The 24,666-nt window shown below is 40.8% G+C and overlaps 2 protein-coding genes across 2 annotated transcripts in view; both read left to right on the plus strand.

The window, feature by feature from the left end:
* Positions 1-24,666, plus strand: part of LOC145479542 (uncharacterized) — a 73,930-nt gene that overhangs the window by 20,641 nt on the left and 28,623 nt on the right. The gene's annotated exons all lie outside the window — the stretch shown is intronic.
* On the plus strand, positions 279-22,036 carry LOC145479553 (disintegrin and metalloproteinase domain-containing protein 10-like). Its single transcript, XM_081457948.1, has 12 exons — positions 279-2,872; positions 2,974-3,115; positions 5,702-5,808; positions 6,109-6,343; positions 6,732-6,858; positions 10,564-10,696; positions 12,615-12,824; positions 14,929-15,104; positions 16,507-16,690; positions 17,648-17,801; positions 19,623-19,721; positions 21,674-22,036. The coding sequence occupies exons 1-12, from the start codon at positions 2,809-2,811 to the stop codon at positions 21,780-21,782; spliced, it is 1,740 nt and encodes a 579-aa protein (XP_081314074.1). The 5' UTR covers positions 279-2,808; the 3' UTR covers positions 21,783-22,036.

The raw sequence follows: 24,666 nt of genomic DNA on the forward strand, positions 1-24,666 counted from the left end.
GCGGCGTCACGACTTGTCCCAGTGTACCACAGCATTCAGTGTTTGTTATACCTGTATATGTCAAACCTAAGCCAACTTACTCTGTGGCGGAATCGAAGAGGCTGTTGACAATTTCCAAGTTACTGCACTGAAATCAACAGAGAATTATCATTGTACTCTAGCTTAGTGTATCTTTTGGTTCCCACCTACCCTACCCTATCCTACTCTACCCTACCCTAACCCAACCCAACCCCACCCCACCCTACCCCACCTCACCCCACTCTATCCTACCCTGCCACACCTTAACCTAACCATACACTACCCTACACCAATCCACCCTACCCTATCCTACCCTACGCCACCCCACCCTACCCTACATATCCTATCCTTCCCTACCCTGCCACACCTTAACCTAACCATACACTACCTTACCCTACCATACCCTACCCTATCCTACCCTACCTCACCCTACCCTACCCTACTCTACCTATCCTATTCTTCCTTGCCCTGCCACACCTTAACCTAACCATACACTACCCTACCCTACCCTACCCTACTCTACCCTACCCTACCCTACCTATCCTATCCTTCCTTACCCTGCCACACCTTAACCTAACCATACACTACCTTACCCTACCATACCCTACCCTATCCTACCCTACCTCACCCTACCCTACCCTACTCTACCTATCCTATTCTTCCTTGCCCTGCCACACCTTAACCTAACCATACACTACCCTACCCTACCCTACCCTACTCTACCCTACCCTACCCTACCTATCCTATCCTTCCTTACCCTGCCACACCTTAACCTAACCATACACTACCCTACCCTACCCTACCCTACCCTACCCCACTTACCCTACCCTACCCTTCCCTATCCTTCCCTTCCCTGCCACACCTTAACCTAATCATACCCTACCCTACCCTACCCTACCCTACCTTACCCTACTTTACCCTACCCCACCCTACCCCATCCAGCCCTACTCTACCCGGCCCTTTTCTTTCCTACTCTGGTAAGGTCCCTGCACGTGAAACAAAGTTAAAGTATGTTTGAATTTTGTTTCAACGTCACTGAATTACACTCCACATGTTATGGTTTTGACGCCAAAATTCTTCGAGCATTAGAGTTTAGTTTTGGGCATACTTGATCGTGTCTAGCTCTCCATGCCAGTAACAAATCATAAGAGTTGTGTGTAAACTGAGTTCCCCAATCTCTGCAGGGGCGTAACTAGAGGAGGGGTCCTGGGGTGCCCGTGACCCCCCTTTTGTAAGCAAGCAACCTGCAACAGGTGGCGAAAACGACATGACATTCTGATGATGAGTACCCTCACTTTGACACAGTGTGACTCCCCCTTTGAAAAATCTTGGCTACGCCCCTGCAAACGCAAAGGAGCATGAATGCAAGTAAAATATTTCTTTACTTTCATGATGCCTGCCGTGCATATAAAATTTAATGAATACTGATATAAATTGTAATTGTGTCAGGTCAATGCGCCGAGCAGATACAATCTGACTTTGTGTCCGGCCTCATGCTTAAAAAAAAACGTAGTATGAAAATCACTTGAAGAGTCTAGACAGACCGGAAAAACAGCCCACTTTAAACGTCATTGTTTACTTGGAATTCGAACCTCCCTATTGCTGTACTTTTGTTTAATAGATGGCTTCAGGGTTAGTGTACGTAATGGGCCAACACGTTCAATTTGGAAACAATTGGATGAAAGCAAATTCTTATCACAGAGGAAGACCGAGTCCAATTTAGCATTCAAAGGGATATTTGAATTCAATTACTTCCAAATCCATCCAGAATGCGTTTCTTTGGAAAAATCCAACACTGGATTCTCAAATACAAAAAAAGAATTTTGCGTTTCTTTACTAAACAGTGAATTCATGATCACCCGGATCATGGTGGATCAAAGGGACCAAAAAAATCCTCTCTGGGCAAGAATTATTTTGAACCAAAATCAGATTCCGTGTAATTAAAAAAACCCGTGGCCGGCCCGCTATATGCGTCACGCGTATAACGAGGTTTGCACCAGTTACTAAGGTGCAAACATGCGAAATAAATTACTTTTGTTCGGATGATCTGTTCCTTAAAACTTACCCTGCGATCGCATGCGAGACAGTGATTCTCTTCTTTTTCCGCACGGTGAGAGACGAGAGGGAACTTCAGCTCGCAACCGCTCGAGATCGATCTCCCACCAAGCAGAAAGAAAAGGAAACCTCTGTCTTGCAGGGTATCAAAACTCAGAGAAATAATCAAATACAAGCTGTACTTTTTCCGTTTTTCTGTTGCATTAGCTGGCCTTTGTTACTGTCCAGACCCCGGTTGTTCGAAGGCTGGATAACGCTATCCACCGGCCGGCTAATTTTTAATAGGACAAACCACGCTATCCACTGGATGGTGATTTTTCCGGTGAATAGCGTTACCCACCTATCGAACAACTGGGGTCAGAGGTATATTTTGTTTTATTATTTATTATTTCACTGCACTTTCTTTCTCAAAGCGTACTTCTCTTTATATTCTGCATGGAATAAAAATTCGCGAAATGAAATTTGAGTTCCCAGCCCCCCAGAATCCTCCTAGCAAAGAAATGATTTTCCCTCACGGCGAACTTGGGCTACTCGGAGAGGTCTCGGTCTACTCCAGGTTATTCAGATCACAGTCATTGTTGTACCAAAACGCAAAAAACGAGGAGCGGACAGGGCTCGGCCCTAGGCCGTCCTGGCTAACAAAGCGCGAGCAGAGCATGAAACGGGCTCGGCCCTAGGCCATTCCGGTTAAATGAATCAATAATTCCATGGTAAAGTCAGTTGGGCCTTGGAAACATGGTAGCTTTAAGTGTTTGTTTTGCTTCTTTCGTACTTCTGTGGAGTTGTGCTTGGTCATATCGTAAGTTGAAATTCGTCTGTGGTTTGGTAATTCCTTCGCGTTGAACTACGTTATCGGAGGAAGATGTATTGCCATCTAATTTTCGTGTTTTGGTTTCACAGGACGGCCACTGGGGGATTTCGTAAACTACTATGAAACTCTGAACTACGACACAACTGCAGTACTCAGGGAACATGGTCGAGTGAGGCGTTCAAGTCCAACAAGCGATCATCGCATTGACATCAATTTAAAAACTCATCAAAGGTAATTCCAGTCATCGAACATTAGTACAGTGCTTTCAAAAACATTAGGTCCAGTCACTAATGAATACCGGCAGTCACAGACGGTTAATCACACGAATTTCGGCTCTGCTTAGCATCGTCTCAATTCAGCGGTGAGCCCCGTATTTTTACAAAATAAGGTTCTCAAGTTTGTTTCATTTGCGTTTGCAGTCCCGAGCCAGAGGGAGCACCCGTAATTACATCTCTGAGGTATTTTTAAGCCAACTTCAGGCGCGATTCCTATCCTGAACAAGTAGCCTAAAGGCGGGATGCTTTGGTCGATGTGCCAATGCGCGCCATCAACGTTGATTGGCTATCCGCGTAGCCGTAGGTCTTGTGCGAGCTTAAATTCCAACTCGGTCGGCGATGTAGGAAAGCGACGGTCAGGGAAACTATCGATCATGCTCTTGGCGAAATCTCGAGGTGATGGGAGCTTTTGACGCAAATTTATGGTCAAATATGTTCCTTCGGCCCGATTCTAATCCTGAACAAGAAGCCTAAAGATTTTCACGCAGGATGCTGTGGTCGCTGTGCTAATGCCTTCAACTTTGGATGGCTATCCGCGTAGAAGTAAATCCAAACAGAAATGCGCGCTAACATTCGATCAGTTTTGCGGTTGTATTTTCATCAACAAAAAGATAACAGAATGTGGTTCACGATCAAATTTTGTATACATTTGATGGCGAGAGTATAAACATTGTCAACAATGTTACTGTTGTTTACAAAGGGACACAAAAATGCCTCATTCGGTTCAAATTTCAAGTTTTCATGTAGCTTCAAATTTTTCATTGTGGAAAAGAAATACAGAAGTTGTCTGAGACAATTAAAACGTTGTAGTTTCGGGTCGCACTTGACGACATTTTAGGCAAAGTGAATTTCAGAGCAGGTTACCATGAATAAATGTGAAATTGCTTTGTTTGTGGCTTTCTATTTCTATCTTCTTAACATGGCTGTAACGATGCACATGTACAGAGAGTCATTCTCCTTTCAAGCGCAAATTTTGATGCTAAAATTGGGATTTTTGAAACTGAATGACAGCTTAATCACAAACAAAAAAATTAATGTTTGTTTTTCGTGACGTCCTGCTCGGGCAGGACGGCGGCTTCTTTGAAAATTTACCTCCTAGGGACAAGTAGGTCGCACTTGGCGCGGTCAACTGATGACAGGAATGTGACAGTTTTCTTGGTTATCAAAACAAACTTGTCTTGATTTTGTCTTAAGTGCGACCCGGGTTAACCAAACTCTCTACGCTAGCTTGCCAGAAGGATATTAAGGGTATAACATATGAAGTTGTTCAGGAGATGAAAGAGGCAGAGAAAAAATATCACGAGATCCGATGCTTGTGTGCTCAGAAGTTTTTAACCGCGCTGAAATGAAAGGCTGTGTATGTTTGTTTGATTTTCTTTTATTGTCAAAGTTCATTTCTAGTTGCAGCTCCTAGCCTTTGGATAAGTTGATTCACTGCAGTCGGCCTTTTAAACTGAGTGAAAAAAGACGCGCGCATTTGAGTTGTCCTTATGCGTCAATTTTGATTGGTTGATTAAAGGAAAAATTCTTACGTCATGCAACAGTGACTTCAGCCCAACCTCGTCCCACTGAGATGAAAGCCTGTGTTGAATATTTCAAATCTGATTCCCAACCTTCTGCCATCAACTTTTTTCAGTTCTTTACGTACTTCAATTCTAAGGCCTTTCTTGAGTTTTTAATCTCACTTTGTGAGGACTGAGAAGGAAACTTTCGCGTGAGTTTTGCCCGAACAACATCTTTGAGGGTCTGATAATGATTCATTTCGTCAATGATGATTTGGAACTCAAAATTCGTTGCCTTGTTACCGTTGATCCCTTTCGACACCAGCCTATTAAAGTGACCATAATATAAAATCAATACCCTGTTTTAAACCTGCCTTATAATTAGTTCCATCATAATTTATACTGATGTATGGTATGAGGTATTAATATTATATTGTAAAGAGCTTTTGTTGATGGTCTTATTGATAATGATTAAAAGTAGCTTGTTAAAAAAAAAAAACGTAACATACCCGATCAAGACTGGAGGGCAAAAACTATATCCTATTTGAGACAAAAGTGGCCAAAATCGATATCCCATTTCTGACCAAAACGGCTAAAAGACCATACCCTTTGCCGGGGGCCGTACGCACCTGCATAGCCCTATGCAGGGACTATTGTATGGCGAATCGATCTTTTGTTGATTCAAAGAACTGTACGTGACCAAATTGTATACATGTTGTCCGCAAGAAGAAAGTTGTATACAATAATGACTGTGCGCTATCACTCGTTGCGACATGCATATGCCTCTTTTGGTCGCCCCTTCCTATCTTACCAACTGGAATTCTTCATATGGCCACTTGTGTAAATTCCAATTTCTGCAGAAGTGGCCTGCAACCGTAGCATTATGTTCGTCCTTAAACTGTTTTCCGATCACTGAAAGTTTATACACCTTTATGTTACACGTTAATTCATGGCGGTTGGCGGCACGTATTTTGGAGATCTGCAGGCAATCAGCTTCTCTCTGACCGGGTTTATTTTTGATAATTGTTTATATCCTGCAGAAAATTCAAGATACGTCTGAGAAGGGATACGGAACTTTTCACAAATGACTTTACAGTAGAAAATGCTGACTTTGATCCTTCCATGATATTCAAAGGAGATGTAAAAGGTATACTTGTGTCGATCTACAATTATACTCTCAGCCTTTCGTTGAAATCTTTATAAACTTTTCAGATTGCGACATTTGAAGATAATGCAAAGTTGAATGACTTGAATAGTAAACATACCCTTGCGAGTCGAATTAACAAACGACAACTTTTAAGAACACTCGAGATGAGCATAAAGACCATATAAGCCCCTAATAAGAATAATAACGACATAGGCCCCTAATATTTCATGGTCTGATATCAAAGAGTTTGCAAACATATGAAAACGCTGAATAACATTTTTTTACTTGGTTTCCATTCAGGACATAAAAATTCGTTGGTCCATGGTTTTATATCCGATGATGGCGTATTTGAAGGCAAAATCCATGTAGGGAATGATGAGTATTTTGTTGAGTCAGCAAAGGAGTATTTCAAGCTCGCTCCTAAAAACTTTCACTCAGTTATCTATGAGAGCAAAGATGTGCACTACCCTCATGCTTATGGTCCAGGATGTGGATTGAATGAAAAAACAAAGAGGTGGATGGATGAGGTTAAAAGGTAAAAGAAATCTTTTCGAGTGTTAAGAAAACCTTGCGGGTATTTTAAAAGCTATATACATGTCATATCTTGGGCCACAGACCCTAAGATGGATCTACTAAGGGTTATCAAAGAGTCGCTTTGACACTAATACTGGAAGGATAATTCAAAGACATTTTGTTGCTAAATCCTTAAACTAATATTATATTGCAGCATTAGGAGTACGTAGAACTATTTAAATATATTTTGACACTATTTTGTGTCATTAGGACGTATAATACCTCACGTTGTTACAATCTGAAATATTACCTTTTGAGGGTATATAAAAAGCTTCCTTATAAAAGCGGTATTTTGTGCAAATATGCATAATTTCATATATTTTTTAATAACATGTTTCTAAATCACTAAGGTCAGCGGTGAAACAAAAAGAGATCGAAAAGAAGCATATTACCAAGCTTGAAGCTTTCACACAGAGATATCGGAGGACAGTTGGAGATATTGATCAAAAGAAAGTGTCTTGCACCTTAAAGATGAGGGTAAGTTATAAAAAATGCAACGAAAAACTTGTAAAAGGAGGGATGGAATATGTCAGAAAAGAGGAGGGACAAAGGGAACTGAAAGAATGAATGGACGAACGAACGAACTAATGAATGAATGAATGAATGAATGAATGAATGGAGAAACGAAAAAATGAATGAATGAATAAATGAATGAATGAATGAATGAGTGGACGAATGAACGAACTAATGAATGAATGAATGAATGAATGAATGAACGAACGAATGAATGAATGCGAGAATGAACGAATGAATGAACGAATTAGTGAGTGAGGGAATGTATGAAGGAAGGAAAGAAGGAAGGAATGAAGGTGGCCTCCACTATAAGCCTAGTGGCTTTTTAGAGGTCCCATCGCCGACATTTTTTTTATTATCATTTGTATTATTATTTACGGAAGACAAATAAACAATGATGATGATGATGATGGCAATGATGATGACGACGATGATTGTGGTGATGGCAGAGATAAATATGAGTAACACAACTTTAATAACGCTTGCAGCCAGCACGCCACGTTACACGACCATAGTTCCTAGCGAGCCTAATCCTCCTTATAATCGTCACGAAATGTCTCTTACACTGCATGGAAACACTACATTCCCTTCCTCTGCGAAAAGTTTGCTTACACTAAGAAATAATTAATCAATATTTGAAACTCTAAATTCAGTTGTCTCTCTCTGCAAACAAACAATCTTGATATTGTAATGTCTTTTGAAACTGTTCACTGGTCTTTAAACTTAGCGAGTTCACTCGTCCAGAACAAAGACTTTAAACTTAGCTGACATCCGTGTAGTTCGGGATGGTCTGCCCTTTGGCTTCGTTGTAACTGCTGTATCTGCAATACTACTGAAATCACTAAACTGTTAGCACCCGGACAAAAACGGTCGATCGCATTTGAATTTTAGGCGTGCTCACGTGACCATTTGGAGCGCCCAGATTGGTCACGTGACATTATGTTTCTTTTCGCGGAGAACAACTTGCTTCGAAATGAATGCTTACGGGAGAACTTTCCACCGTGGGAAATCAATTGAAAAGGATATGAGGTCACTGATTATTGATGATATTTTGAGCGGAGTTGGGGGTGTTTCAACAGAGTACTACCCAGGAAGTTTTAGAGCGATTGGATCAAAGTACAAAGTAAGCAGTGTCACAGTTTCAAACGTATGGAAGACCTTTGTCAAACGGGAGAAAATCTCCCTCGCCATACTACGGCTAGGGGTCAACCGAAAAGGCTGGAGGAACCAGAACTAGATTGGGTCCAGCTGCTGATAAAATGTAGACCTTCGAGAACTTACAAGGACATTAAAGAAAATATCGAGGCGCACTCCACGCAACAGCTTCGATTTCTACAATAGGCTGTGCTGTCCGAGACCGCTTACCGCCACACTTGTTCATGTGACAACGCATTTTCTTTGCTATTTTTGATTTCGGGCTCGATTTCTGTAAACACAAACCTCGGCCTGAACATTGATTCTCTTCCAGTCTGTTCCAGGAACAACTCGCGCACACCTAATCAGTTCGCCCATGAGGGCTTCTTCAAAGTTCACATAGCAGGTTTCATCGTCATCGACGCTTATATCGTGAAATGTTTTGGTTTTATATTTCATTCTGCTTATGAATCCGTAAAAATTGAAATCTTCTGTTGAAGAAGTGAAAAATGTTCCACATTTTTGGAAATCTGTGCCGTAATAAACATTAAACTCTAGATCTTGTATTGATAGAGACCTCTGTGAGCGATGAACGTAGCGATTCGACGTGATTCTGGATCAAGGTCCACCTGGTGGAAGCCCCATTTCAAATCTAATTTAGTAAACACCGAATACCCGTTTAATTTCACTTTCGAATGTTCCAGCTTCTTCAATTGGTTTGGTTTCGCCATATGCAAACAGCTTCTTTTGGCATTTCCGGGAATGGCATTTCACCCCTTTTTTTTTCAGACTCTCCCACGTAGCACGATCCATAATGTTACATGTTACTCCAGAATCACTAAGAACATTTTCCACATGCACACCTCCAACACACAGATCAACAACTCCATTCGAGTCGTTGCTACCCTTAACAACAAAAGCGTAACTGAGTCTTCTTCTGGTTTCTCGGTAACGTGATTAGCCCCATCACTACGGTGCTTTCCACTTGAACGATTCTTGGGCGCCTTGGACTTACAACAAACAGCAAAATGACCCTCATAACCACACTTATTACAGGTTTTTCCAGGTGCTCGACAACTCTTGCCTCCCTCAAGATGACCAGTTCCATCACACCGGTAAGATTTCTTATCTCCACGTTTCTTATTATCAGACTTCTCTCCTTTCTTCCCTTTTCCTTAGTGATGATGTTTTACGACGTTAGCCTGCTCATCTGGCTCATGGCTTTTCATAGACTGCATGGCTTCGTGAATTCTTGCGGTCTCTTGTAACACAGCCAAAGTTGCAGTACTTGCTTCCTAGAGAAACTTCCTTCGTAGTTTTGGATCTCTGAATTTTTCAATGACTTGATCTCGGATTGCTTCATCCTTATCGGGAATTTCACACGATGTAGCTCTCTGACGCAGACGGCAAACAAACTGATCGATGGTTTGATTCGCTGTCCAGTTGTTGCACATTAAAAGGAACATTGGCTTTACGTGTAAAATAATTATCGAGGGCTGCTAAACAATCCTTGAAGGGGGTTTCTCGATCTTCAGGTACCAAAGTATAAAAGACTTCTTGTAATTCCATACCTCCTGAGTGCAACAACAATGCCACTTTCTGTTTCTCGTTTGTCACACCTTTTGACGCCACATAGAGGTTGAAAGCTCGCTTCCATCGTTTCCATCGAACTGACAGTGAATTCGGCTCTCCCTTGGGGTAAAAGAAATGTAGGCCACGGATTTCCAAGACTAATTTCACACTCGCCCCACCAGCGTTAGTGGACGATACGCTCGATTCTCCCACTTGTTCTATAAGTCACCCATCACGTGTATTAATACGAATGTAATTAGGCATTTTGAATTTATTCTATTTCCTTTTTACTCGATCTAAATTAATTCTGAAAAGCCCATTAGGGAGAATTAATAAATGTATTTTATTGTACTGTGTTGTTGTTCAGTCGTTTCAGTCGATGACATTTCGGTTGTAGGAACAAAACTTCTGTACGAATAATCACAGACCACTTTGGAACATCATCCTCGTCGCCAGATGTGGCGATGGCTGATTATTAACGAAGATAGCAGTGGATATAACAGCAACAACTTTTTAAATCACTTTTGCGGCCAGCACGCCATGTTACACGACCATAGTTCCTGGCGAACCTAATCCTCCATATAAACGTCACGAAATATCTCTTACACTGCATGTAAACATTACAACGATGATGATGATGATGGTGATGATGATGATGATGATGATGATGATGATGATGATGATGATGATGATGAAGGAACGTATGTTTATACAGACGGATCACCGGATCAATGAATGAATGACCAAAAAATATGACCGAACAAACGAACAAAGAATTTGCCGGTCTAGCTGGTTGTACGAATAAAGTGCAAACCAGTTTTTACAGTATTTAGTATTGTGCAGCAAATAGAAGACACTAGTTGTAAACTGTGAATCAAACATATACTTAAAACAAATAAACCAAGAGGCATTAAGAAAAACAGCATAATTCTAGTGAGTGCCGATACGTTGTGTTTTCTGCAGGCTGATCATCTGTTCACAGAGCACATGGCTGGAGGTAATAAACAGAGAGCCATGATGCTTATGGCAGAGCACGTAAATGCTGCAAATGCTATTTATAAAAATACAGACTTTAATGGCGATGGCAGATTTGAAGGTAGGTTGGATGTGTTATTACAAGAATACGCTTGTAGGGCGACCTTTGTAGTCCGGCCGAAATAAGAAAAACAAGAACAATAACGACATAAAAAACGAAGTGCAAATGTTAACAAGGAATTTTTCTTGTAACGAGTGTAATGCAAGTACGTTTGTAGTGTTTTTTTGTCTTTTTGCGAGTATTTTTTTTTTTTCGTTTTTGTGTTTAACAAAGTTTATTATTTAAAAAAGTCAAAAAAAACGAAACGATGTAGATGACTTTTTAGCTCGGTATTAAACGTGAGTAGCACGAGACTGGAGCCAATGTGGCGCGATGTTGTCTGGGAAGTCGAGCTGGTCCTGTGAACAAGATTACAGAGAAAAAATCAAGCCCCATCTTGGTATCGCCAGGCTAACTTACCTCGCTGGCTTGCATTGGTTGTCAAGTTCATGTAATCACAATTTAATCGCGAATTTTGTGCATTTAACGCGTCGAGATCTCGGCAAACAGCACCAGTCCGGCCAACTGTGCCAGCCCGGCTCAGGTAATCAACCCTAACGCGTAATGTCTTCTGCTGAAGAGAGCTTGTTTGATTTTACATGGCGTGTATGTACACTCTTTATTATTTATAAGAATATGTTTTATAAGAATATTGAGGCTGAAATTTGCGAAATTTTAAGTATATTTTAAGAATAAACCCTAGGAAAGAATGTTACAATTTGTTGTGTTCAAAATTTCTAAATACAACACAATTATAAGTTTTTAACTAAACCGTATAAAATCCTTCCTACTCTAAAAGAAAAAAAAGAACTAGCCAGAAAGCAACCAAAACAGCACTAGCCGTATGTTCGATGCTCTGCTGCCCGCAGGCTGGCTCCAAAATTACTCTAATACCATCCAGACACTCAACACCGTTTCGAAAACAGAAATGTCATACGCTGTAATATAAGAATGTTCACAAGAATATTTTCAGCCTAAAATCGGCAGAGAAATATGAATATTCAGCCTCGGTGGGAAAAACAATATTCTCATAAAAAATAAAGAGTGTATCCATGGAGATGGAGAGAAAATCCAACACCTTACAAAAGGAGGAGCTGGAATTCGGAACATCTTGCTCGGTCCTGATCCCATGCCGTAGTACACTGTATGAAAATGGTTGTATATTCCATCTTGGAATTATGATCAGAATCATTAAAATTACTCCTCAGAATCATTAAAATTACTCCTTTGCTTGCCCAACATTTTCCGTGGAGTATTGAATCGGACCGGGGATTGTCCCAAATGATCGGTTCGACCTATCATTAAGGTTCTCTTGCAGTTTTATGCTTTAATTTCCTGAAAAACATGATAGAATGATAACTTACACGTGCAGTGGACTATATTTGTTCCTTCCAACTTTCTTTCCTTTTTATTTTGAGTGCGTCGGGCGTGTGTCGACTTTCAATGAGAATTACACACTATAGGGTCCGTGAAGATTACGGCCTCTCTCTGAAAACCTTGATCGTGAGGTATTTTTTGTCTTATTTTCAGTCGTGTAATAATTCTCTTATCAGAAGCAAAAACCTATTGGCAGAATATCGGGCCTTAGCCAGTTTGTACAGATCTCAATGGCGATGTGGTTCTCCTTTTGTTCTGTCAAGGCCTCTCGGGCCGATGTAATCCTTGTGCGACCCTGGCGTTTGATTTATCAGGTTCAGATAACATATTTTTGTGTGGGAATTTAGTTTCCCCCAATTATTCTCCAGTCATGTACTTTTTGTAATTTCTGTGATTTATTTACTTGTACTAGCATGACAAAGTATTATTAAACTTAAACTTAAATTATATTACCGCTTAACAATGCATCGGTGCTACACTGTTAACAGAGAGTAGTTGGCTAGTATTCAAGAATATTGGCCCAGAGGGTAATGGCAATTTGATGTTTCCTTTATTCGACCAGGCATTCAGTTCCAAATCCAGAGAATGCAAGCTAATGACAGTTCTGATACTGAAGTTGCCAGCAACCCTTACAAAGATAACAACATTGCAGTGGAAAAGCTCCTGGTGCTAACCTCTGAGGAAAACCATGATGACGTGTGCCTGTCTTACATCTTTACCTACCGTGATTTTGCTGACGGGTTACTTGGGCTTGCTTGGGTTGCTGAAAGTGGTAATATACAATGAATGAAATTATTGTGCAGTAAAACAGGGTCTGGATGGGGCTAACTGACACCTGCCAAATGGTAATAACATAACTGACTGACAACTGACAGATAACCGAAATTTATCTAACAACGGACATTTGCAGCCCGGGGGTGGTACTACCACATATAAGCTCATTATATGGGTATGTGCCCGCGGCGCTGTAAGGCAGTTTAGTCTGGCATAGGGTATAAAAATCAGATAATTTTGGTCTAGAATAGGCTATCATCTACCAGAAAAGTGGCCAGTATATAAATAATTTAGTCTAGAACAGGGTTCTTTACCCGGGATTCCACAATAGAAATTGAAACTTGAAAGTGCCTTTGTAAGGTATTGGTCTAGTTAGCGTATGATATGACTACGTGATAAAGTTTCTACATGGAAAATAGCTAGTCTGGGATAGGGTACAGATTTTAGGTGCCTCTTGTAGTCTAGAATAGGGTTGCAAAATCATACATAAATACATACATACATACATACATACATACATACATACATACATACATACATACATACATACATACATACATACATACATACATACATACATACATACATACATACATACATCACTTTATTTACCCTCGGATTTCAGAGTAGCTTATGCAGCTAACATCTCCGAGCATTTAACCATCAGATGAGAGATAGACCACCACACCGGGAACTACGTCCCCTACTCTTTTAGATTAATCAAGCTGATCATTGTCTAGTATAGGATAAGGGTTTCAGTGCCCCAGCCGGCACCCCTACCCGATGATTTTTACAGTACTCCGCGGGATTTGTAGTCAGATTTACTGACAAAAGGCTTTAGCTACTTTCATTCCTTTAAAATCCATTGAAAATAACTTTTTTGGTTGAAATATTATTACTTCAACTTTTTAATTTAATATACATGCTGCTTAGTTTGTTTTAGACCGAAACCATCTCACTGAGTTTTCTATTTACATTTTGAACCTCATACTATCTGTTGCATGATCCTCAAGGGAAGGCCACGTGCTTCAGGCCACAGGGAAAATCCAAATGTCTTTTGCTTTAAAGCGATTGGTGGCTTCTATCTTCTCGATTCCGATACAGCAATTGCACGTCATAGAATCTGGATACCCATCACTGTCTCGAGTGCTTGATATATCTTCTCAATCGAAACAAAAACTAAGGAGTAAACGGAGAAGTAAAATCGTCAAAATCTATGCTAATTAAGATCGGGTATCCAAACCTCCTTCACGGTTGTGATTTTCTTTTTTTGTTTAACTTGATGAATTATGAATGAGTTTGAGAAATGGACACCACCAAGCTGCGATCGAAGCGGCGAGGTAAAGATCCACCACTGACCACCGACAACGAGGGGAAAAATTGTTACAGTCGTGATACCAAAGCGGTGGCATAAAACACCCGAAAAATCGACTCAGAGGGCTGCAAAGATTCTTTCGCAGGTAAATTCCCGTGCAAAATGCATAACATTGCAAGTAAAATCACTTGATCCATTCGGTGATCAACAAGAGAAACAAGACCCGTTTCCAGTGTTTAATGAAATGACTTAACGGTAAACACCGAGGAAAACAATTGGTCGATTCGTTGAACTATCGAAAAGATTATTAATTCAGTTTAGTCTTCACAACTTTTGCTGGAAGTTGCTGCCCGAAAGATTCACATGTACATTGAAGTAAATTGTGCATGGTAAGCAACTTTTTGTTAAATGAACCACCATCCCGTTTTGTTAAACTTTTTAACACCCTTGTTAAGTCGCTCCTGGGACATTTCTTCAAAAGGAGTTGAAAGGTGTTCTTGATCGCCAAAGCAGCGATTGCGCATAAGCTTTGCTGCCTTTGTGCCAAAAAGTGCTACTTTTGCCGGCGTTTTATTCCGCTGGAAAGCCTTTCTGGGACATAGTCAGACTGTTCACTCATTTTGTAGGTAAAACCTAATTTTGTTAAAAAAAGTGCTATATAAGTGCACTTCTGAAGCCATGAAAAGTGTTATAATGCGCTATGCATACATGTTGGAAAAGTCGCTCAAAACTAAGTCAAAGTAATTAATAATTGACAATCCACGTTTTTTGTTCTGTGTTTCAACAGGTGGTGCTCATGGCGGAATTTGCGAAAAATCAACATATTTCAGATATGGAAAAAGCTTGAAAACGAAAAGCTTGAATACAGGAATTGTCACTTTTAAACAATACAACAAGACAGCGATAAAGAAGGTGTCTCAGATCACTTTTACTCATGAAACTGGCCACAGCTTTGGTTCACCAGTAAGTATATAGAACTATCATAGCACTGAAATCGCTCAACATGGTTCAATATTATATTGCACTGCAATTATGATTAATGTTTTCTCAACTGACGACATTGGGAAGGTAGGTAAGTAGGTAGGTAGGCAAGTAGGTAGGTAGGTAGGTAAGTAGGTAGGTAGGTAGGTAGGTAGGTAGGTAGGTAGGTAGGTAGGTAGGTAGGTAGGTAGGCAGGCAGGCAGGCAGGTCGACTGATAGCCTGCGTAGCTTGGCGGTATTTAAGCAATTTGAGCGCCCTAAGACAGCAGCAAAACCGCGATAATGAGCGCCAAAGCCACGTTAACAAGCGGCGAAGCCACGAGGAGCCTTGGAGTGAGACAACTGAGAAATCCCCTGCAGGGATGACCTTTGTTAGTCCAGTACGCTGGCGTACGGGCCATTGCCATTGGATCAGAAGGCTAACACATCAATCAAAATTTTCGCTAATCTCCCAAGGGACAGCTCCAAAGAACAGCACTGATTACAACGCAGATCTTTAGCGTGTAAACAGGAAATAATTGAGAAAGCGCTGTCGAAAGCGTTATCGCGCCTGAATATCTTTCGCGAATATCGCGAAATTGAACTGCCAAACACGAGCAAGAAACAGCCGTAAACAATTTGCCTCATGGGAGAGATGTGATGGCCGTTTTCCCACCAAACTTTGGCAAAAGCATGATTTTTACCGTGTTTCACCGTCTACGCTCACCAGACGAGAATTGTCGTCTAGGAGAACCAGTATCGTTGTCATCTAGCTGTTAAAGAGCACCATCGACAACCAAATTTCATGTAATCCAGGCAGACGGTTCCTCGCACCTTCACCCCTCGTTTTCGCGGCTTCGCTGCTTTGTGCACTTGCCCTCAAATTGCTTAAAAAATTGCTTGAACCGCCGAGCTACGCAGCCTAGTCGGCTGGTAGGTAGGCTCGTATCGGTAATCAATCACTATTCATTTAGTGCCGCGAGGAAAGAGACTCTGAGAGAAAGTGCCTCGACAAACGGCACACAAAACAAAAACGCTCGGATTCCCAACCTGGATCTTTTCACGAAATTTTAATGTATCTTTTATTTGCTACCACAGCACAATTTTGCATGTATCTTTTAGGTTTGAACGATTACAATAGGTAAAATCATTTTTGGATAGTTTAAAACTGATTAAAATGACATCGTGTGGTTCACCAAAGCCATATCTTACTTCGTGCTGCTACGAAGCCTTGGTAACATCTTATTTATAACAAACCATGGAAAAATATTGATCAACGTTGCATGGAGATCATTCCAGTGATATGTATGCCACCTTTGCCATTGTTTTTGTTTTTGGTAGTGGTAGTGAAGAGTCACAACAAATTCGCGAATTCGTATATTCAATGGTTTCTCTCCGCTTTCAGCATGACAGTCCCTCTAGATCTAACTGTGTCCCTGGAGGAAGAGAAGGAAATTACATTATGTTTGCCGGAGCCACGAGTGCAAACCTTAAGAACAACCGACTCTTTTCTCCATGTAGCAGAGAATCAATAAATGATGTGATGGATGTAAAAGGAAGATGCATTGCTGACAGATGCTGCTTTAGGGGTAATAAAAGAAAAACACTTACCGGCTGGGCAATTAAGTCTCATAATGGGTGGATGCGAAAAACATTTCTCGATAACTATAATCATATAGAGTAAGCTTTTGTAGACTCTACCCAGAAAAAATAGCATAGTATGAAACACACAATGCTCACGTTTTTTTTCCCAAACTTTGCCGCGGATTTTCCAAGTTATGCCAGTTACAATCGAAAAAACAGGAAGGCCCCAATGTTTTGACAGTTTAATCTGACGAGACAATAGAAACAGCAGCAACAACAACAATAAACAGCAACAGCAGCAGCAGCAACAGCTACAAACAAAACAACAAACAAACAAGTCAAGATCAAAGTTGTGTCCTTATATTTCAGTTATGATTTGACACTATGTATAGTTCCGATCTTCATTTATTGTGCACAAGCCTTGAAGAAACGCACGCCAGTTCGGTTTTGTTGGAAGACAGAATTGGAATCCGAAGTATTATTAGATTGACAAGGTTAACAATACGGTGAACGTATTTGTATGCAACTGACGTCCAGACCAATTATTTTTGTTAGTGGAGCTTGAACCTGTGCTTTCATTCTTTCAGGCTATGTGACTGGTTTATCACAACTTGATTTAAACGTGTCGAGAGAAGGAAATTTGATCTCGAAATTAACAAAATGTCTTGCTATGACAAACGCTATCCATGGTTACGCTCTACTTAGGGGTTCACTGGTAGAAAAGGAAAATCAGTCACCAAATGGCTTGTCATTTACAAAACTTCCAAATTTTTCTCAACATCCTGCGCTAGATCAGGTTCGGCGAGGGAAGTTAATGATAGAGTGCACAGGTAATCGTTACTCCCCGGCTTGACCTTGCACTTAACGTGAACACCGTTCCCTTCAAGTCCTGAAAGGTGCACCTTTATTGACATTCAGTTCATGGTAAACATTTTTTGGTGTTTGTCTCTTTATTTCTGTAGATGGCGAAGGAGCTATCTGTGGTAACAAGGTTGTGGATGAAGGTGAAGAGTGTGATTGTGGATATATAGGAGATAATTCATGCGGGATGGATGTATGCTGCCTAGGTCGTAACGCAAGCAGTGGTTGCAAACTTAGGCCAGGGAAAATCTGCAGGTTTATATCTATACATTGCAGTTTGTGTTTATTTTTTTGTAACATATACGGCTCTGTACACGAGAAAGAACAGGAGGCACGAAAGGCGTGTTCTTATTGTATTTTATTACAGGGACAGGAGTGTTATACTGAAAACTAACACATTTGTAGAATCCATAAATCACTACATCCGAGCCCCGGGTGGCGTATTTTTTGTATGTTACTCTCACGAGTAGTATATCATGAAATGATGGCATGATTCCCGACTTAACAAATTGTGTTGAGTGAACTTGGTTTGTATTCAGAATAATGACGGCCGCTAGTAGATTTGTTTCGTTAATTGTGTTTTCCGAATTGATGACCACGAGAAAACCGAAAGAAACGATACGCGATGCAAGAAACAGAGGATATTACGCCGGTGAAACGACAAGCGACCATCAAATACTTCGTGCTTTGTGTGCGAAAGGAGTACCACAAGCCCTCATCCATCACAGTTTTATCCAAAACATCGACCGCTATCTGCCAAAAAGTAACTATGGATTCTATGTAATTTTGAGTACTTAAAACTAGTTCAGAATAATTTTGCTTGATTGCATCGGTTATGTTCCAGCTGCCGATTGAGTCATTAACTACTTGTAGAAACCGCCTTGTATTTGCAAACGTGATTCTCCTAACCTGTATTTTTATTCTCCATATAAGTAAAATGAACAGTACACGTTAGCTCAAAGATATGAATTTTACGTTCCCGTGTCGACTCATATCTTCTCGCCACAGTGTAATAACTTCTATATGTTTCCCGAGTGAAACACTCAGGGTGGTTGTACTACGATCGCAAATTTTTGCCACCTTTTCAAGATGGCAGCAGATTATTTATTAGAGGTTTCTAATTAAGGGCCGGGTCGCACTAGAGCGAATTCAAACATTTCCAATTTTTGACGAGGAAAACAATTGGCAAAAATTTCGCAAGTACCAAATTTTGGCAGGGGTGGCATTGGACCAACATGTTGGAACCAAAACGTTACTGATTTGAAATATACGTCACAAGATCTATATTTCTCAATTAAGTATTTTATTAGAAAGTTTAACTCTTCGCAGATTTTTCTCCACGCTGCATGTTCTTGACTCTACGCACTGCAGCAACTCGTGATTTTCGGCCCATAATTGGACGGGCAGATTTTGCTCGGTTTGCGTTTTTGTTGTTGCTTGCGCCACTTGCGATCGAAGAAGATTGTCTCGCTGAAGCCATCTCTTCAAATTGCTGCCAGTAACCAGATCCAGGGTACGGTTCATAAGAATTTGAATAAAAACGCCGCTCATATTCCTCGTTTACATTGAAATAACTTGTAAAAAGTGTCAGATGGACCGGGTAAAAAATGATTTTGTCCCGCCATCGCACGCGCCAAACTGGACAAGCCGTCAAAGTTGTTTTCTCGCCGTAATTTTATCCAGACTTGTTTTAAAGAAATATGACAGTTAAATGGTTAAAAAAAAAAATTGTTTGCTGTGCCAAAATTTGGAAGCCTCCGAGGCAGCACTTCGGCTTGTTTGAAGATTGGCGAAATTTTGGCAATCCGCGAAAATTTGGCAAGTTTTTGAAACTGGGGGTCGCACTTATTTTGCGCTACTTGTTGACAGATTTATTACTTATACAAACAAAATTGGCTCTAGTGCGACCTGGGCCTAAGGGAGTTTTAATTTTACTATTGTTAACTTTAAATTTATTGTTCGTGAATGCTTCAGTAATGTTTTTACATTCTGTATACTTTTTTGAATTATTAATCGTTTTGTTGTTGTCCATACTATTTCGTCATAACAATTATTTTTCTCGTTATCTCGTGACAGTCCAAGTCAAGGTGTTTGCTGCAGTGATGACTGCACCCCCCGGGGTACAAACGTTTTGTGTCTTAACGCTACAGAATGCAGTGATAGCTCCTACTGCAAATATCCTTTGAGAATATGGGCTTATTGCGTTCGAGAGAACGCAGCTCTAATCGGGTAAGGCAGAAAAAGTCGAGATCTGTGTATTTATCTTTCTGTGGACACCAAGTTGGCGCCCCCCCCAAAATTCTTCAGGGGCGAATGACGTCATCTCCATGTTCGTCCATGTGCTTTCTTTCGAGTGCTGTGCAATATTGCGGGATTTCGAGTGTCGAGGCAGCTTTTTGTAGACTGTAGCGGATAAGTTGTTTATTTAAATTTCGAAGTCAGCGTTAATGGCATTTAAAAACCTCGCAACATGTTTTCACGAAATGTGTAACGACTTTTCGTACGAACGGAAAGCTGTAGTTTGGCTGCGTGTTGTGTACCCTCTTCTCTTCGACCAAAACCAACGCTGCTTTCTACTGAATAAATCAAAGGAGGAAATGTGTAATTTCACTTTGCTGACTTAGACATCTGTGCACAAAACATGTAACATAAACCCAACGAAAGTGTTTACATAGGAAAAGAGTTTAACTCCCACAGGATTGCTTTGGTACACCAGCATGTCCTCCGTTTCATTGTTTCGGAAGTGAAAATGCCCTGTAGCTGTTACCATAAAGCCAAGGCGATTCAAAATAGTGTTAGTAAACAAAAGATTTCTCCTAATTTTGGTAAAAAAGCAGGTCGTCTCGCATATCGACGGAACAAGCATCGTTTGTGTCGATTTCGGCACGGGACGTGAATGTGATAGATTATCTTGAAGTCATTAGTGGAATGAGGAGATGTAGTACTTTGCCGACTCCAACCGTCAAGATGGCTAGCTGTCGTATAAGATTCTGAATACAGCGCTGATAAAAAGCCTTACAATAACACTAACAAAAGTAAGAATTTTGAGGAGGCGAATTTTAGTCATTTTAAGCGGCTCGTCGAGACCTTGAAAGTTGATCCACAGAAGTATAATTGGCCTCAAATGACTTGTAAACCCCTCAAAAGTAAATTTCCAGGTTGTGAACTGAAGTCTTATATACATGAAATGCGAATTGAACAGGGCGAAGTTTGTGAGAAGGTACGAGTCACTTATAGATTTTGCTTGTTTTTCGCGACAAGTTGGGGCGGTAACTAATTTGAGTTTTTTTGACAGGTTTAAAAACACCTGATTTTAAGAAATATATGGACGAATTCGAAATATGTCGCAAGAAATTTGTTTCTTCAACATGTGCCACATTTCGATTTGGCTCGGTCTTATGGACATTCCCTCTCATTTTTGAAGCCTGTCAGAGTTCTTATCTATTCTTGCGGAATGTTGGAAGATTCCCGTAGAACCATTCGTAAAATGATTACGTGAGCGTAATAGCAATCAAGAAGAAACATCATGCCGGAATTAAACTGGGAACAACACAGAGGGGGGCACTGGGGTTTGCGGTATTGGACAAGTTTTCCTGCGGTATTTCGGTAATTTTAATCTCGAAATGCGTGGTATTTCAGTATTCTCCGAACCTGGAGGATGTGGTTTTTCAGCATTTGATACAGTATTAGAAAATAATTCAAAAGTCCTGCAACGTTTCTCGAGCCTTTCCAGTTTCCAATTGGACATTCCTAATGAAACTTAGTTCTCGTGGCTACGGAGAACTGCAATTCCTTGTGCCGCAATCGGAAGCGGGTAATTTTTTTTTGTTAATTATAAGCCAACACGCCAATCATGGGATGTCATTTATTTTGATTATGTTGTCTGAATGCAAAATTACCTGACTTAAAGGTTAGGGTTAGGGTTAATGTTGAAGTATTGCGGTATTTGCCGAATTTATTTTGCGGTATTGCGGTGCTCAGAACCCCCCCCCCCCCCCCCAATGTCCCCCTCAGTACATGTAAAGACAAGATTGCTGTATTAGTGCTGCATGGGACTATATTTTTTCCAACGATTTGAGATATGTTTAGTGTGTTGTTCCTATCAGCGTTTCCTTAACATTTCTCAGTGGAATTAATAGCATCTGCCCAGTACCAAGACCTAAACCCGACCTCAGTGAATGTAACTATGGAAGACAAGTATGTATGTCAGGGGTAAGTACTCACTTTGTTTCATAATGTGTAGCGTTTTGGTGGTGGTATCTAAATCTTACACAGCTTGAAATTTACGTGGGCCAACAAGTAATGCTATCATTGCTATCATTGTAATTGAACTATTCGCGTCTCTCCTAAGGTTTTTAATTTTTATTATGTTGTATCAGTTTGCATTCATAGTATTGTTATCACTTTTAGAATTTCATCGTAGCTTTCAACTTTTTCATTAGGTTTGTAATTTTACTTTCCGAGGGCCACAAGTTTATTGGCCTTTGGGTATTAAGTGTTAACCCTCCTTAAAGTAAATAAATAAAGTATGATGATGATGATGATGATGATTATAAGTCCTTAAAGTCTTGCCGCTTGTAACTTGTGGTGCCGAGTTCAATCCGTGAGCCTAGGGCAGTCATAAGTCTGCTGGATTACTTGATGGATAGAGTCCTCCTAAGTATGTGAGCAGTTCCAAGGAGGACGGTCTTCTGTAGCTCTGTTATTCTAATATTCCCTGGGATCTTGCCGATGTAGTTTTCTGTTCCCTTCTTGACAAGCCCGAAAGCTCCAATGATCACCGGGACAGTTGTTGTTTTCATTCCCCACGTTTTCTCGATTTCAATCTCAAGATCTTTGTACTTTGTGAGTTTTTCCATTGCTTTCAAGGAGGTGTTCCTTTCTGTGGGGATGGACATATCAATAAGCAGACAGGTTCTTTCCTTCTTGTCTTTCTTTCTTTCTCGTCTGGTTACTGATGCTTGCCAAAGACATCACCCCAGACTATGGTGGGCGGGAACGTCCATCTTCCCGAAGTAGGCTGAGGCACCAGCCTGGCCTACCTCACTGCCCTTATTATTATTATTATTATTATTATTATTATTATTATTGTTATTATTATTATTATTATTATTATTGTTGTTGTTGTTATTACTGTTGTTACTATTGCCTTGTTCATTGATTTGCAAACTAAAGATCCTACAAAAATAGGGGGGAGCATCCACGTGGTTCGATGGCCTGCACGTTCGTGCTGGGATGTCTTTCTCGCGCGAAGCACACCATTTTAGAACAGCTAAGGCAATTGTATATTAAATAGCCGACAAGAACAGACTTTTCGATACGAGACGTGAAAGTGACAAATTTATTGGATTCGAAATAGCAAGTTTGTAAGTCTGGGAAATGAGCAGTATGGCAAACACGTGCTGAGAAAGTTTACTTAAAACCTTGGACCAGGCGCTAGTTTAGATAAATATTTATTGCATACGTATGAATACCCTGCGAGCAGTTGGTTTCTCCTACGCCGAACGAGAGAGAAGCCACTGCGAGTAACCGTTCGTTCCTTTGAGTTAACTGCGCCATGGACGAATAAATTAACTTTGAACTGGTAAAACTCGTTTAAAAGCTGGTTTAGGCTCGTACGCATGCGCTCACCAACACAACTGTTACGTTTAAGCGAGCCCGCCATGCAGCGATCAAAAGTCCAAGTCCACTGCGAAAACCTGGGTTGAAAGACGTTTCATAATTCTGCGAGACTGTGCTGTACACCGCTGGAAGTTCTTCCTCTAGTGCTTTGAGTGCGCTTCTGTTTTTACTTTTGATGACGTCCAGTCGCTTGAAAGAGCTTTTACAAACCTGCCTTTGATCGTATTACCCCAGTTAAACTCTTATTGTTTCGAATTGTTGTTTGGAGTGTTTTATTCAACGAGCTCAGTAATCCCGCACAAGACAGGGCAAGAAAGTCTTAAATTTAGGCTTTATCTTTAGACCACGCCGGATAATACTTCGACAAATTTGCATTAATTCTTTTGTGTAAACACCTCCAGCGAAAAATTGACAAATGAAACTGACATCATCTGCGTCACATGGAGTGTGACGAACTCGCGCATGCTCGCTGGAAAAGCAGACGGTTGCTCGCAGTGGTTTCTCTCTCGTTTGGCGTAGGAGAAACCAACTGCTTGTAGGGTAACGTATGAAAGAAAAAGCCTCCTGATTAATTATATCTGTTCTTTAGGAATGCACCGGTTCCATTTGCCTCAAGTACGCTTTGTTGGAGTGCCAATGCAAACAGGAAGATCACCTCTGCGATGTGTGCTGCAGAGACGACCAGGACGGTGAATGCAAGCCAATGAAAGACTTCCCTAAAACGCCGGAAAAGAATCTCCAACAGTACCCTGGCGCGCCGTGTGGCGACTTCAGTGGTTACTGTGATAAGTTTCTACAGTGTCATGACTACGCGACGGATCTTATTAGTAAGTTTTAAGGCCGCATCCACACTACGCTGGAGGAATTTGAAAACGGAGTTTACACTCTGAAAACGTATCAAATGTTTTCCGTCCACACTACACTGAAGGAATTTGAAAACGCAACAATTACCGGTCATATTGGATTTACGGTTGAGGAAAACTCGGGCAAGGAAATCATATTATTATTGTGATGTCATCGTTTTCGAAGAGCTCCGTGTTCAAAATGTTTCCGCCCACACTAAAACGCAAAGACGGCGTTTTTAGATTCCTCCGGTTTGAAGAGCACTTTCGAAAAGCTCCGTTTTCGTGACGGATTAGTGTGGACGGTAGGCCTAAACGTAGAAATAAAGCTGCGTTTTTAAATTCCTCCAGCTCAGTGTGGACGGGGCTTCAGTGTTCGGGAAAAGCTTCGATAAAATTACGAGAGTGACTTATCACAAAAAATCACGCGACTGATCTATAATTCCACGGAATGGGGTCGCATTCCGGTCACTCTGAAAGTACCAGGTTAATCACGAGTCTTTGTCATGTCCAACTTGTTTTGCTTCTTGCACATTCTTTGAATTATTGTCTCCAACATGAATCACCTTCCCTCTTCTGTTCCTTAGCCGTGTTGGCAAGGCTCTTTCTGTCTGTCCATAACACAAAAAATTACAGTCAAACTAATCAATTTTGTA

This window comes from Orbicella franksi, chromosome 2, assembly GCF_964199315.1.
Source record: "Orbicella franksi chromosome 2, jaOrbFran1.1, whole genome shotgun sequence".
Classification (NCBI taxonomy): Eukaryota; Metazoa; Cnidaria; class Anthozoa; order Scleractinia; family Merulinidae; genus Orbicella; species Orbicella franksi.

Excerpts from the sequence above, each read along its gene's own strand:
- LOC145479553 (XM_081457948.1), top strand. The coding sequence starts at position 2,809 with ATGGTAGCTTTAAGTGTTTGTTTTGCTTCTTTCGTACTTCTGTGGAGT. Across the intron at positions 2,873-2,973 it reads GAGTTGTGCTTGGTCATATC|GACGGCCACTGGGGGATTTC; the intron begins GTAAGTTGAAAT and ends TTGGTTTCACAG. Across the intron at positions 12,825-14,928 it reads TGCTTGGGTTGCTGAAAGTG|GTGGTGCTCATGGCGGAATT; the intron begins GTAATATACAAT and ends GTGTTTCAACAG.